This window comes from Orcinus orca, chromosome 12, assembly GCF_937001465.1.
Source record: "Orcinus orca chromosome 12, mOrcOrc1.1, whole genome shotgun sequence".
NCBI lineage: Eukaryota > Metazoa > Chordata > Mammalia > Artiodactyla > Delphinidae > Orcinus > Orcinus orca.
In genome coordinates, this window is record NC_064570.1 from 80,007,479 (window position 1) to 80,021,949 (window position 14,471).

Here is a 14,471-nt window from a genome sequence, read left to right on the forward strand (position 1 = left end):
TTAACAAATCTCTGGTAATATTTATGTGATCACATTTACCGATAACAAATCATTTCACTTACTGAGAAATGGGATAGCACCTTGGGTCACATGAAGAAAACAGTGACCCTTTTAACCTGGTATTTAAATCCTTTTAGGCCAGGTAGCTTAGTGAATTTAATTTCCACTAAAACCTGCCCACCCCCCAACATCTCTCTTTCTAGGAAGATAAAACACAATGTGTACATGCTTAAAATAAGGGAAATTTAAGTGATGTTAACTGTTAAAAAACACTCAAATGTGTGTTCTAAGCCAGTTTTTCACCGTCAAACTTCTATAAAAAATACAAGGGATTGCACGTAAATTAAAAAAAAAAAACCACTACCAAAGCCTTCAATACGATTGCCTCATTTAAAAACATTTTTAAAACAAGGTTAAAAACGTCTTCCTTTAACACATAAAATACCACATGGTACTGAGGTTTTTAAAGTTTTATTTTCTTCCTTTGCACCTTTGGAAAAGGTATCTCTAGGGCTCAGTCTGTTCTTTTAATTGACCATCTAAAATTCATTCATTCACTCACTCAGCAAAAACAGCACACAGGCCACGAACTGTTATAACTTGGTGCCGGGAATAAAACTCTAAGACACTTGACTTCTTAGGATTCATCACACTACGTATCATCAAGATACTATTCTTTCAATAGAAGGAGTATAAAAAGAGGTGGCTCTCAGATCCGAGATTTTGTCAGTGCTCTCTCTATGGATACCTTGTTCTGCACTGCCGCTCCTCCCTGGCACTTGTGGGAGCTGCCTGCCCCGAGGGCTGCCAAAGGCTGTGTCTGCGGGCGGGGACCGCGTCGGGCTGGCCTGCCGGTGCACTCTGTGGGGAGAAGAAGCAGGGCAAACGAAACGATGAAATCCCAAAGGGCCTGACAAGGATCTCTTCCTTCCTACTGTTCCTCTTAAAACAGACGTAAAACCCCTACCTGGGCCTTTGGAAGCAAAATCAAGTCCTTTTTATGATGTGTGTAAAAGGAATATTACCAAAAGGGGCTACAAGAGACAGGGAAATGTCTGCCACGTAGAGTTCTGCAGAATGAATTCCTGAACTGGGCAGAAGGGAACGTACTTCTTTTCATTAACTTTCTATGAAGTTGTGACTTTCTGTTAAGTTATCCATTTTTGGTAGTGCTCGACCTAGTATATCTACTCACAGCCTATGAATCTTAACAACATGGGTAAATGATTTAGGAAAGGCTGTTGCCTATATTGCTACAATTAAATCCATATAAGTGATAAGAATAGTTCTGGCTGCAGACTTTTATAACTTACCATTCCCTTGCACTTTATGTTTAAATAGGAAAAATCTGAAAAGATATTTATAAAAATAACCTTGGGCACATGCTATGAACTATCCTGGTGAAAAGATCAAAACTACAAATACAAATTTAAGAAGCGTGAAGATACGTCACTATTGTACGGAAGTAAGCTGACCTCCATCTGCTGGCATTCAAACTTTTTTTTTTTAACTGAAGAACTTTAAAACACTCTCAGCTTTTACTGAACAAAGATGAAAGTTTTCAATTTATTTTTCTAATTCTTCTTACACTTTTTAAAGTAAGTACACATTTAATTCCAGGTAATTTCTTATACAGAATTTCACATAATTTAAAATATATATATATATGAATATGCCACAAACAGATGGAAGGACATAACACAGGCAGATTTAATTTTCGATGATGGCTAGTTGGCAGGAAGTATAGAAGAGAATACCACCAGCACAGTGAAGGTAGATGCAGGTAAGGGAGGGTGTGGAGAGGTTAAGTGCCACAAAGAAAGGATTAAGAACTATGGTGTCATAATGAGCGACAGTGTCAAGAGCTCAGGAAGGTACAACACCACACCAAGACCCAGAGGCAGACACGGAACAGCGACCTTGTCAGGAGCGGAGAAGGTGGCGCCGACCCTCCAGGGGCAAGGTGGTGCATAGAACACAGTGTTCTGACACTAGGGTGCTCACTCGAGCGGGAGCGAGCAGGATGTTTTCCCCTAAGGACTAGCTGATCAGTCGCTCTCGGGGCTGCGTATCCCCTTCTAGAAAGACATGGTGGGAGAACCCTAAAACATTAGGGTCAGAAAAGATCTTCAGTCAGCAGGTCACATCCACTTTGATACCAGCACATCTGTCCAAGGAAAACCTGGTTACTCTTACAAGACAGTAAAACCCAGGAGCAACCCCATCACACAGTTGCTGAAATGGACCTCACATCAAACTGATGCGTTATCGCGAACGTGCACGCCTGGTGGTTCTGAGCGGGCCTGTCTGGACTCCTCCAGTGTAACAAGCCTCTCAAGTCCCACAGGGGCAAAGACTTCTGTCTCTTGTTTCTTACTGAGCTGTATCTCTGGTGCCTAGAACACAGCAGCACAGAGAACAAGAGCTCAGTAGAGAGATCTGGATTTGAATGAGTGAACACAGTCAGGACAGTGAACTCAGGGACACTTCAAGCACTTGCCTTCCAGAAGAAGCAATGCACTGGTGAGTTCTGTGTGTACTTTCACAATGTTCATAATTTATCTCTGCAACAGGGAAGTCCATACCAAATAGGTAGCAAAGGGAAGCTGTCTTCTAAGGTTGATTTAAGTAGACCAACAAATTAAAATGATGAAGTAAGATGGGTAATGCTTCATTTTTGAACTGACTAAATGCAGATGGCTGATATATGGATAAAAATATGTCCTCTGATGTATAAAAGTAGCTGAAAAGATATTTGTCCATACATTGACAGCTATCTTAATATAGTGTTCAAAATTATTATGAAGCCAATTTCCGAATTAAGGACCAATAATTAAAAACTGATTTTTATATGTGACTATATATATATATATATATATATATGTATATATATATATATATGCTTGTTTAAAGCAGACACGTTTTTGCTTTTTTCAACATTTTCAGTACGTATTTTAAATAAAATGCACATTTAAAATACCTAATCTGTATTACTTTTCATAGTGACAGAAGCCAAGAAATAACACTTCATTCTTTTGAAAACAATGCTATAAAATTCGATTAAGTAATTTAAAGTGTGTGAGAGTCAAGAATCCATACTGATCACAGGAAGTACATTAATTATTGAGTGATTTATTCAACTTGTATACAGATTGACAATTTTTCTCAAGTAGAATGATTTTCACAGGTATAATTATTTTGATTCAGGATATCTCCTCTATTTCCAAACAATAAAATGGGAAAATGTCATATTTTAGAGCATAAAAAGGTACAGCTTAGGTCTTTAATGTGCATTTTATTTTATCGAGCTCTGGATTAATGCTTTATCAGCCCCTAAGGCAGATCCCGAAACCTGGACGGTCACTTCGATTTCAAAATGAATAGAAGAAAGGACTGACCACACACATTAAAACTGTTCATTCCATCTGGATTGCCTTCTCACGTGAACTCAACTCTACAGAATTAATTTATGTGGGAAGGACCAAGGTGTGATCAAGTCCTTTCCAACGATAAATAATGAGTTTCTATCTATTACTCTTTAAAAGCCATTATCATGAGAATAAACTTCAGCACTCCTTGTACAAAATACACTTGAAAATACTTGCTTTGAAAGTTGGATAGTACAGTTTTTACCCTAGTCCTGAGAAAATTCATGGATCTTGCAATTTCACTAAAATTTTGCTTCATTTCTTAATGCAATTCATAAGCACTAAAAGGACTTCTTAATTGCAACCTGAAATGTGAATAATTTAGGGGGGCCTTATGTGGCCCCAAACTAAATGGAACAAATATAAAAAGCAATTTGAAAGGCAAATAAGTGGCTTTCTAGATGAATGTTACACAGATCTTCCCAAGCCACGAGCTTGCAGGGCCGAGAACAGTGCATCCTGTTGGGGGTTAATCATTTTGCCCCAGGGCTGTTTCTCCTTTGACACAAGCTAAAAGTCCCTCAATAACAAAACAGTTCCTGCCACCAGCCAAACGATGACCAATATGAAAGCGTGGACCCAAGGGGGGACAAAGAAACCACTCTGTCTGAGGAAAACCGAGGAAGGTGGCAGCAGGGCTGGATCACAGGAGGGGAAACGGAGTAAAGTGAAAATGCAGAGGCTGGAGAGAGACAGCAAGGCTTTGAAGAAAGAGAAGGTGGAAACAAGTAGAGTTTGTTTCAGACAAGAGGAAAGGAGGGTTATTCAAGAAATGCTGAGGTTCAGGAGTGAAACGTGAGAGAATCCAGGCTTTTCGATGAAATGGCATGTGCTAAGGATGTAAGGGTGTCGGAGGGAAAGAGATCAAAAACCAGCACGTTAAGGAGTGGAGCGGGGAGTGAGTGAGAGAGAAGGAGAATGACGGTAACAGCTATTCTCACTGGGCATCCACATGGCGCCGTCTACACATGCCAGCCACTAGTGTGTATGTGCGTGTCTAGACGTGTGTGTGTATGCATGCATACCACATACCTACACATGTGTCCTTTTTTGTTTTGCATTCTCACAACAGCTCTAAGAAGTGCTATTGTTCCTATTTTATAGATGGAAAAACTGGGGGTCACAGAGTGACTTGCAAATGGGCAAAGAGCTAACATGATAAAGGCGGGACCCACGCAGGTCTATGAAGCTCCAACACTGCTCCCTTTTCTGCCTTTGAGACAGGATTGGTTTCTGTATCATGAGATGAAACATGGTAATTTCACATCCCTGGATGTATTGCTAATCTTGTAAAACAAAATATAAATATATGAGCAGGTGTCAAATTGCTTGACAAGATTTAATAGAATCCTTTTTTGAGAGTTTATAGGAACAAAATATACGGAAAATGGTATTTAATTGAACATCTACTCTGCTTTTTATGTCTATACATAATATATTTTGAAACAAAAATAATGAGGGTTCTAGAGCAAAGTATGAATTCCAACCTATGACTCCAGTTCACCATCTCCAAACCCATTGCTAAATATTTACCGCTGAGTTCAACCTACGCCTTCTCTCTTCACCTAAAGTCTTAGGTGTTGTGACTTGAACTTAAGTAAAACACATTTCCCACCAAAACCTTAGGTTGTTAGACATTTCTGTTGCTGCAAGCAGACGTGCAGTGAATTGCTTCTATTGCGGCTTAAAAATAGAGTTCTTTTTTTTTTTAATTACTTGTTAAAGGATAGACATGCATGTGGTATTTAAGGTCACCATGGTTCCTCCCGTCATGGCCATTTCAGGCTTACACGGACTTTTTTCCGGAGTGTCAGCACAACATAAAATGCACAGGCAAGCAATTCTAAATACCAGTTGTTACCCCACATACCCCAGTTAGGATGCAGAGAGCAAGTTCCACAAGAAGAAAAGACCCCAGAACAGGACGTGCAGTGGTTCCAGCAATCCACAAAGCTCAACTCACATGAGGGTGAAAAGTTACACTTTTATTTACTAAGGAGCTTCTTCAGAGGGTCTGAAGCTCTATTGCAATGGTGAGGCACCAAAGTCAGAAGCAGGTTCTGCCTTTCTTCTATCTCGAACTGGTTACCATATCTTTCAAAATATTTTCTTACAAGGCTGTTTCTCAAAAGGTCAAAATTTTTGAGGCCAAACCAAGGACCTTCAAAAAGTATGATCATCACAGCAAATTCTGCCAGAGGCCAAGGTGTGTCTCTGTGCTGGGGCTCCTCTGGGGAAGCGGTCAACTCCCGAAGGCCAAGAATCAGCATCTGAGCATTCATACTCTGGTCTCAATTCATCTGTAGCTACATGTCAACTCAAGGTATCTTCTAAAGAAGTGAGAGCTAATGTAAACCTAGGCCAATTCTTCTTTTGTAACCAGCTATTCAACAATTCACTCAAACGCCAGGCATGTGATTTACACTCTAATAAAAATCAACAAAGAGCTTTAATTATAATCAAACAAATCCGCATACCTGAAAGGTTTGAGTTTTCTATATCAAACCTACAGCAAAGTAAGTAACGGTAAGAGGAATACGAATAGGGTCCTGAAGCAACCATTTGGCACTAGGAGTCGGCTGAATGCCTGCTGTTCCTACTGGAGGGAAGATTTGTGCTTACAGATGTGTTCAGTGCTGCACGGCAGATGCTCAGATAAGCATGGGCAGTGGACTCTAGAATCATCTAACATTTTGTAAAACAGTATCTTATTGTCAAAATACTTGTTTACTGAAACTGTAAAACTGCACACAGTAGTCACTCAACTAGTAATTGTTAAATGAATGAAAGAAGCCTGAATGGAATATAAAGAATATGAAACTTTGAGGAAAAATTTCAATCTTGTCAAAATAATTGGAATTGTGTGTGCATGTGACTCGGGGGGCTGTGAATGATGGCTGAAGATTTAAAATCATTTACATGCTGGTAAAGAGACTGCTAATAGCTGGGCTGACAGTAAAGAATATATATACAGTGACATAATCAGTATTGTTTCATTACTTTCTTCTTATCTATCTGTCCATCAGTCATCTATCTATCTATCTCTCTGTCCATGTATGTATGTGTGTATCAATATTTATCTATCTATCCATCTATCTTTCTGTCTTTCCACCTATCTCTCTCTTTTCCTCTATGTATCTATCTGTCCGTCCATCTATGTATGTATGTATGTATGTATGTATCTGTCTGGTCTATCTATCTGTCTGGCTATCCATCTATCTATCTGTTTCTCTCTCTCTCTCTCTTTTCCTCTACCTGTATCTATCTATCCATCCATCAATGTATGTATGGATGGCTGGATGTATCTGTCTATCTATCTATCTATCTATTTATCTATCTATTTATCTATCTATCCATCCATCCAACTCTTGTAAAACTGAATTTCTACTCAACACTATTTTTGGTTCTCAGGATTCTTGTTCCATTGTAAGTTAAGTTCCCTAAATAGTCGATATCACCACAGACCATTAGCCAGGAACCAATCCATCTCCTCTTCACACACAACCCTTGATGTGACTAATACCGACTCAGTTTTCTGACCTCATCTCAGAGGTAATATCTTCTGGAAGCTCCCCTTTTTGCTGCTCGCTATTTTATTCTTCGAAATTAACACATAGTGGTGTACATATTCATTAACTGCATGGATCACTGAAGTGTACAGACCCCCTCTCACCCAAGCCTATTGTAACAGCCTAGCTGGTGTCTTGCGTCTTACACCTGGGTCCTTCAATTTACCTTCCAAAGTGTTGTTAAAGTGATCTATAATTCTGGAACTCAAAACTAATCATCTACTTCTCACGTTTAAAGCCTGTCCGTGGCTCATGGATGAATAAGGTAGAAGTTGAAATTCTACACCATGGCGCACGAGGTCATTTATAACAATCTCTAAGGATTTCTCCCGTTTTGTTTTCATCCCTCTCTCCCAACTCCTGATAGGAATCCTATTTTCCCTCCCCAAATGGGTATGGTTTCCCCAAACTCAAGAGGATATGTCAAGGCTCAGTGTTCTCTAATACTGTTCCCTGCTCACAGAACACACTGCTCTTCACATGTACTTTCATACACCTGGATTAGCTCAAGTGCCACCTGTTTATGACCTATTTCCTAATCTCATTGCAGCCACCTCTTTTCCCTGTGTTCTCACTGTACGTTGTGCACACCTCTACGGCAGCAGTGACACTCGAAGGAACGCATTCACTTACAACTATATCACCCTGCATGCTCTCAATACTGGTTGGGTGAGTGGATATACGTTAATTGGATTTTTTGGTGTTTTTTTTTTTTTTTTTTTTTACAGCTACGTAAAATAGCTGTCAGTATCTTGTACCTAAAAGTATTTAAAAAATTTGTGGCAATGAATGAATTGCAAACAAATGATCAGTAATCCCTTAATTTCTATATTAACTCAGCAAATATCTTAGGTTGTAATTACAAGTAGACTCTTAGATTATCCATTCGTAGAGATATTTAAGAAGTTGGCGTCATTCAGATAAATAACAGACGCTCAAAATATTTGCATATTTCAGGTAATACATTCATTGGTAACATTTCAATGGTTTCAGAAACTAAGTACTGATGTCTTAATATGTATATAGGAATGCACTGGATTTAATCCTCTTCAGTAATCGGAATGATCACTAAGAGAAATGCATGAGATTTTTCCTAAGCCCTAAGACTTAAGGGCTGCCTTCAAATTACCCATCTAATTTTTTGAACGAGGCTATTCCCGTATAGGAGATTTCTTTACACGAATGTCTTTAAGCATCACAACTGTGTTTCAGCACATGTCAAATGATAGAGAAGGCGCCCCAGAACATCTCAGTGAAACAGAAGATGCCGCACATCACAACACCAAGCCTACCTTTCTGCATCAGAGGCAGTGCCTTTCCTAGTCTGTTTTTGGGTGCTAGATCTTTCAGACTTTCTGGAGTGCCTGTGGAATGAAATGTTAAAGAAATACAAAATATATGATGAATCAAGCTACGGTCATCTCATACAATGATAAAAGCAATAGACATGAAAAATGGCAACTATTGTACCTAAATGGTTTTGTCAGCCCGTACTTTTTAAAATAAAATGAAAATAAAAACCAGAACTGGTACTGTGTGGAAGACACAAGTTTCCCAACAGGAGACACAGAAGCTGACACCCCATCAGTGTAGATGCGTTAAGTCTACAGTCTTGAGGTCATGGGGGTTCCTGCTGGCAACTGTGCCTTCCTGAGGAAGAAACAAACTCAACGGTGAAACGCAGTGATGGTAAACGTGATGACAGTTGTGGTTTAGGTGCTGAAAGACCACACACGGGGGGAAGTGCCCTCCACTCTGACAGGCTGAAACGTGGGGCTACAAAGATGTTCTCCTTTGCTTTTTTTCTCCCCCAAAATTATGAAGAAAAGAGAAGAAAAATGCTCTAGGGAAACGTGTTTGACATAAATAAAAGTATTTAAAAATCAACTATTCAAATTACTTTAAAAATTGTCATAAAGATACTTTTGCAATCATGTAGCATTTTAAAAACCTAATCATACGTCACAAGTCAAAGAACGAATAAAGTTCCTGATTTACTCTATGTTCTAAAAGTAGGTATGTACATCGAACATTTGAAACCCAAAATGCATTTTCCTATAGAAATAATGCTTATACATAGAGTTTATTTCCCCAAGGCAGCTTACATATGTCCATTCAACCTAAAACGTGTCTGGACTACAATATATTTGAAAGAAAAAAAAATATTGTGGTCAAGAAACTGACTTCTTTAAAACAAAACAGAGAAACCATAAAAAACATTATAGTTTATCTTGATAATTGATTGTCTACAATTTATCCTTATTTTTATTTCCTGCTACCCCTTCCTTCCAACAATGTTAAGGAGAAAACTGTCTTTTTTGGAGATACTATTAACATGTAACATCGTACTAGTTTCAGATGTATGACATAATTATTCAATATTTGTGAATATGACAAAATGACCACCGCAATAAGCCTAGTCAACGCCCACCACCACTAGCTAGAAATTTTCTTTTCTGGTGATGAGAAACTTTAAGATCTAGTCTCTTGTCTCTACTCCTTTTACTTATTAAGGCCAGATGCTCTGATATCCAGCATAGGTCCAGGCACAGGGACGCACATCAAAGTGCCAGGTCCGCGTCATAGGGTGCGTGCACTTCTGGGGATGCTCGTCCCGCCCCTCCTCTCTCCCTGCTGCCACTTGCTCGGCTCACGTGAGTTTGCCCTCAAACTCAGAATCTGGGTTTAGAATTCGGGTTCCAGCTGTGTATCCTTGAGACTTTCATGACTCTGACATCTTGCTTCTGAGGTGGCAAAAGGGATGTGACAGAGGAGGGGCATCTCTCCTTACCACGTCCCTTGACTAGTTGGAAATCAGTCCATTCCCCAGGAAAACTCTGGGCCAGGACTGAGGGAGGCACCGCCTTATTTATTGTCACGATGATCCTTCGGGAAGGGGTCCACTTCACAGATGAGGAGAAAGGCTCGGGACAGGCCACAGGGCCGGTGGCAGAGCCGCGGCTAGAAGCTAAGTCCGGCTCCTGAACTGCTTCTGTCCCACACTGTCCAGCAAAGAGGGTGCAGGGGTTGACTCTGACGCCTGCCCGCTGGGTGCACCCTTGTTCACAGAGGGAAGAGACCACAACGCCAGGCACAGGCTGGGGCATGGAGGTGCTCCTCCGACACTAGGGGGTAGCTTTTAGCTACCTTGATGATCGTGTGGTCGGGACAGGGGACCTCAGGGTGCAGGGGAGCAGAGGGGTCCTGAGCACTTGCCTGCACTCAACGCGGAGCTCGTGGGGAAGAGAAGCTGCTCCTGAAGCAAAGGGAAGCGAGCAGGTGCAGAGCACGTGCTCGCGGCGGGGTGATGGCAGAGGCAGAGGAAGAAGGTCTGCAGACCCTGGGGCCTGGGCTCGAAATTAAACGCCCATATCATCTGGGGAAATGTATGCTTGGCCCCAGGAGTGCCCAGGGACCGGGAGAGCCAGAGTCCCTCGTCCCCTCTCAGAAGAGTGAGAGTCAAGTGAGAACCCAGAGTTTAAGGTCAACTCATGAAGCTCACGGTCACGAAGGTTTTCACCCACTCACTCACTCGCTGACAAATATCTGTTGCATGTGTATATGTGTCAGGCACTGCTCTAGCTGCTTGGAATATGTCTGTGAACAAAGCAGACAAAATTTCTGCCTTCAAGCAATTCGTGTTCTAGTGGTAGAAGACAAACCAGAAACAGAAACAAAAAACCCTCAAACAAGTAAATTGTATAACATGTCAGAAGGGGATCAGTGCTAACAACAGCAACGATGAACAGTCAACCAGGGCAAGGGGGTTCAGAGATGTGGGGATGGATGGGTGCCTGGGGACAGGTGTGGATTGCAGTTTGAAGGGAGACGCTCTGGAATGTTCAGGCGACAGTAAGTGGACCAGGAAGGAAAGTGTTGAGAGAGAAGGGTTCGTGGGTGGAGGGCTGGCACGAGAAGCACCTGCAGGCCTTTGTACCAACTTTCTACCTTCCTGTAGCAGAAAGGTGACAAGAATCTTTTAGAACTTCTCTGCTTTTCTCCTATCCCTAGTAATTTCTATGAGTCTGTCTAGACCCAACCGAGATCTTATTTCTTCTATAAAACTTTCATCTCTTCCGCTTCTCATCCCTAAACTTAATGGGTTTGGATGCAAGGCTGATCATCACAGTACCTGGTGATGGTGATCATGACAACCATGACGATACTAAGTGTCTAATATTTACTAAGAACTTGCTGCATTTTCTCACCTAAGCTCACCAATCCAACAAGGAGGTACTAAGCTTCCAGCCTTTATGAGAATAAAGAGATTGAGGCTTAGAGGGGTTAAGTCATTTGCTCTCACTCACATGGTTCTTACATGTCAAACTAAGAGTCTGTAAGCTCAATGTCCATGAATGCGTTGCATCTGTGGCATAAATGACACTGGATCATAGTAGCTAAAAGCACGGACTCTAGAGCCAAACTGGGTTTGATCTCTACTCTGTTTCTGACCAGCTGGATGATTTGAGTCAAGTTACTTAGCCTCTCTGGGCCTCAGCTTTTTCCACCTGCAAAATGGCAATAATAACACTATCACCTTACAGATTTGCTAACTCTATTTCAGTATTACTCAGTATTTGTATTGTAGTATTTGTAGTTTTTTGCAGTATTACATAGACCAAGGACTTGTAGTGCTTTTAGCATTACTTAAAATAGGAAGAGATCAATGCTATAAAAGTATTATTTAAAATGATAATAATATATATATGTTTCTTGAAGATAAAGACTCTTATTCATGTGTAAGAGTATCAAACTCCATGTCCCATAACTGGATGACAAATATTCATGCATCTAACTTTTGTCCTTGTTTTAGTGTTTAACCCATGGATGCCCTTTTTTTTCCTCTTCAAATGCCACAAAAACGTACTTTACTGAAGATTCTTCTAAAGTTTTCTACAAAGGGCATGTCTTTATAATTCTTCTAACCACTTAAAAGAATCCTCAAGTTGAGTTAAAATGACATTCACCTGATTGTAATAATTCAGTGTAAAGCAAGAATAGAGAAGAAAATAGAAAATCCTACTGTCTTTTCTACCCCAAATCCTAAGTTATAGCTATGAATATACTGTATGTTTAAACACAGCTCTTTCTTGGAATAGGGTCTTATGATACGTAAACAGGAGAGGTTAAAACTATCAATTTATATCCTTGTACTATTTCCCTGAAACTGTTGATCATGTGATCATAAAATGGATCACAGTGAAAGGAACTACCTTCTGCCTTACACTACTCTTTCCTAAGTTCCTCATGGGCAGGAACTGTGTTTGGGTTATTACTGTAACATCAACACCCAGGACATAGTAGCTTCTCAATAAATATATGTTGGCTAGGTGGTTAAAAAAGTAATATTTTGAGTATTCTACTGGAATTTGAGAATCTAAAAGGTTACGACAAGTAAAAACCTAATCAGGGTTATACAGTTCAGCTTACATCAAATCAAATAAATTTAGACATAAAACTTGGCATTGTTTTCTGGTCTTTGGTAAAACCTAAGATACCATAAATAAGAAATGCCCTCTGGTTACTGCCTTATGCATAATGAGGTGTAAGTCATCATTACTGGCCCAACACATGTTCATCATGATGCAACCAGGCAGCATGGACTCAGTTTTAGAGTCTTGAGGGCCATCAGCATTCAGCTAGTCCATCTACAACCACCTAAATCTACAGATGAGGAAAATAAGTCCCAGGAAGGTTAAGTGACTTGTCCAAGGGAATATGGGTCCGAGTCAGCTGGTGAGGCACCGTCGTGGCCCATGGCCCTAGGTTCCCGCCCCCTCTGCCATCGAGTGACTTTGAATGACGATGTTCGCTGGAGGGATCCTTAGACAAAAGCAAACAAAACAGTGACAGTGTCTCCATCATGTCTTAGTTATTTGGGGTTTTAACGTGTTCTGTTGAATCAGAGATCCTGTGTTTTTTTTTTTTTTTTTTTACTTCGCAACTTACAGTTGTATGATTTTGGCCTGATGCCTCCCAGTTCACAGGGCACAAATTAAGGTCCTTAAAAGCTATAAAGGTATATTCAAATGTAAGGTGTAACAATAATTATTGTATTATTAAATGGAAGCAAGAGTAATAATCAAAAAGTGAGGGCATTCCTAATTAAGTCTAATTTTCTGGAAGTTCCATTTTTAATTATTATTCTCTATTAGATTAAGTGTGAAGATTCATAAAATGTACTAATGAAAAGAAAGGCAATTGTTAAAATCTGTTTCTAGGACACTTTCCTTTCCTCATCTATAACTAAATTCAGTTAGAGCAACTCCCTGAAGACATTGATAAATAAAACTTTTCTGAAGATACTACAATTCTATTAAAGTGGAAAATTAACATGCTAATAAGATGAAAATATAGTCTGCTTTGGGGAAAATGTAATAAATTCTACCACATAATGTTTTAATTATAATTAACACTGATATCATAAGAATATTTATGTCTATATTTTGGTTGCCTATCCAGATGGCTTAATGTGAAATGCAAATCTCTATCATAACTTTGGGAAGGAAAAAATTAAATTTAAACAGAATCTACCTAAACAAGAAATGTTCACATACGGTGAAGATGGATGCATACCATTAAGATATATTTACCCTTTTGTTTATTATTGATATTTATGTCTATGACTATAGCCATTAAACAGACTCACTAAGTATTTCAGTACATGGGTACATTTCATTCATTTAAGAAAAGGACATCTTGGAAAAGCACAGATGATAAAGGATGTTATAAAACAAACAAAAATGATGAGTGATGCACTGAATTTATAGGTGGTTCTATATTAACTCTGCATCTATGTGGCAAGTATGATGAATTCTGGAAGTGAAAAAGTGGGTAATTTCTTTATCTCATGAATATTTTCAATGGAGAAAGAAGATTCATCCACTTTGAATAAAAAGAAACCACTTGATATTTAAGGATAAAGATTCCTATAGGCAAGTAGCTGCTTCCAAGTTGCAAAAGAAATCAGAACTAGATTAGCAGAATAATTCAGGAATTAATTTTAAGCACAGTGGGATACTTCAATTTAAACTCCTGGAAAATAATGTGATTTTATCAAATATTTTCCATTTTATTTAAGTCACATCAATAAATTGCCTCCTTAAAAATATCATGTACAATGATGCAAAAACATTCTCAATCAAAACAACGGAGTCAGTAACTTCAAGCCAATGAAGTATCAACATACATCCCAAAATGTACCAAGTAAGAACTATCACCTCACATTTATCAGAACGGTCACTATCAAAACATTGTTTTTAATTTAAAAAGAATATGTTGTGTTTTCTTGAAAAAATATTTACCAAAAAGTTGAATTAGATGGTGATAATAATATTAATAATAACAGTAATTTATACTTGCCTTTCACTTAAGGATGATGCATTCAACTGTGAGCACTAAACTCAAAACCTCAGTGCTTCAGGGATCTATTAAAATACATTTTTTCTAACTTGCCACTCACAAATTTTGGTTA

At 39.2% G+C, this 14,471-nt stretch overlaps 1 protein-coding gene across 50 annotated transcripts in view; it reads right to left on the reverse strand.

Moving 5' to 3' along the window:
• The window catches only part of RIMS1 (regulating synaptic membrane exocytosis 1), a 473,493-nt gene that overhangs the window by 115,045 nt on the left and 343,977 nt on the right, over positions 1 to 14,471 (reverse strand). For 18 of the 50 annotated variants that reach the window (XM_049695412.1, XM_049695406.1, XM_049695409.1 and 15 more), the window contains 2 exons: positions 8,290 to 8,361; positions 749 to 861 (listed from right to left, as the gene is read on the reverse strand). In XM_049695412.1, the coding sequence (XP_049551369.1) occupies positions 749 to 861; positions 8,290 to 8,361 (185 nt within the window). Of the gene's footprint in view, positions 1 to 748; positions 862 to 1,919; positions 2,103 to 8,289; positions 8,362 to 14,471 lie in introns of all 50 variants that reach the window. The other 32 variants (XM_049695398.1, XM_049695397.1, XM_049695400.1 and 29 more) reach the window with 2 other exon arrangements.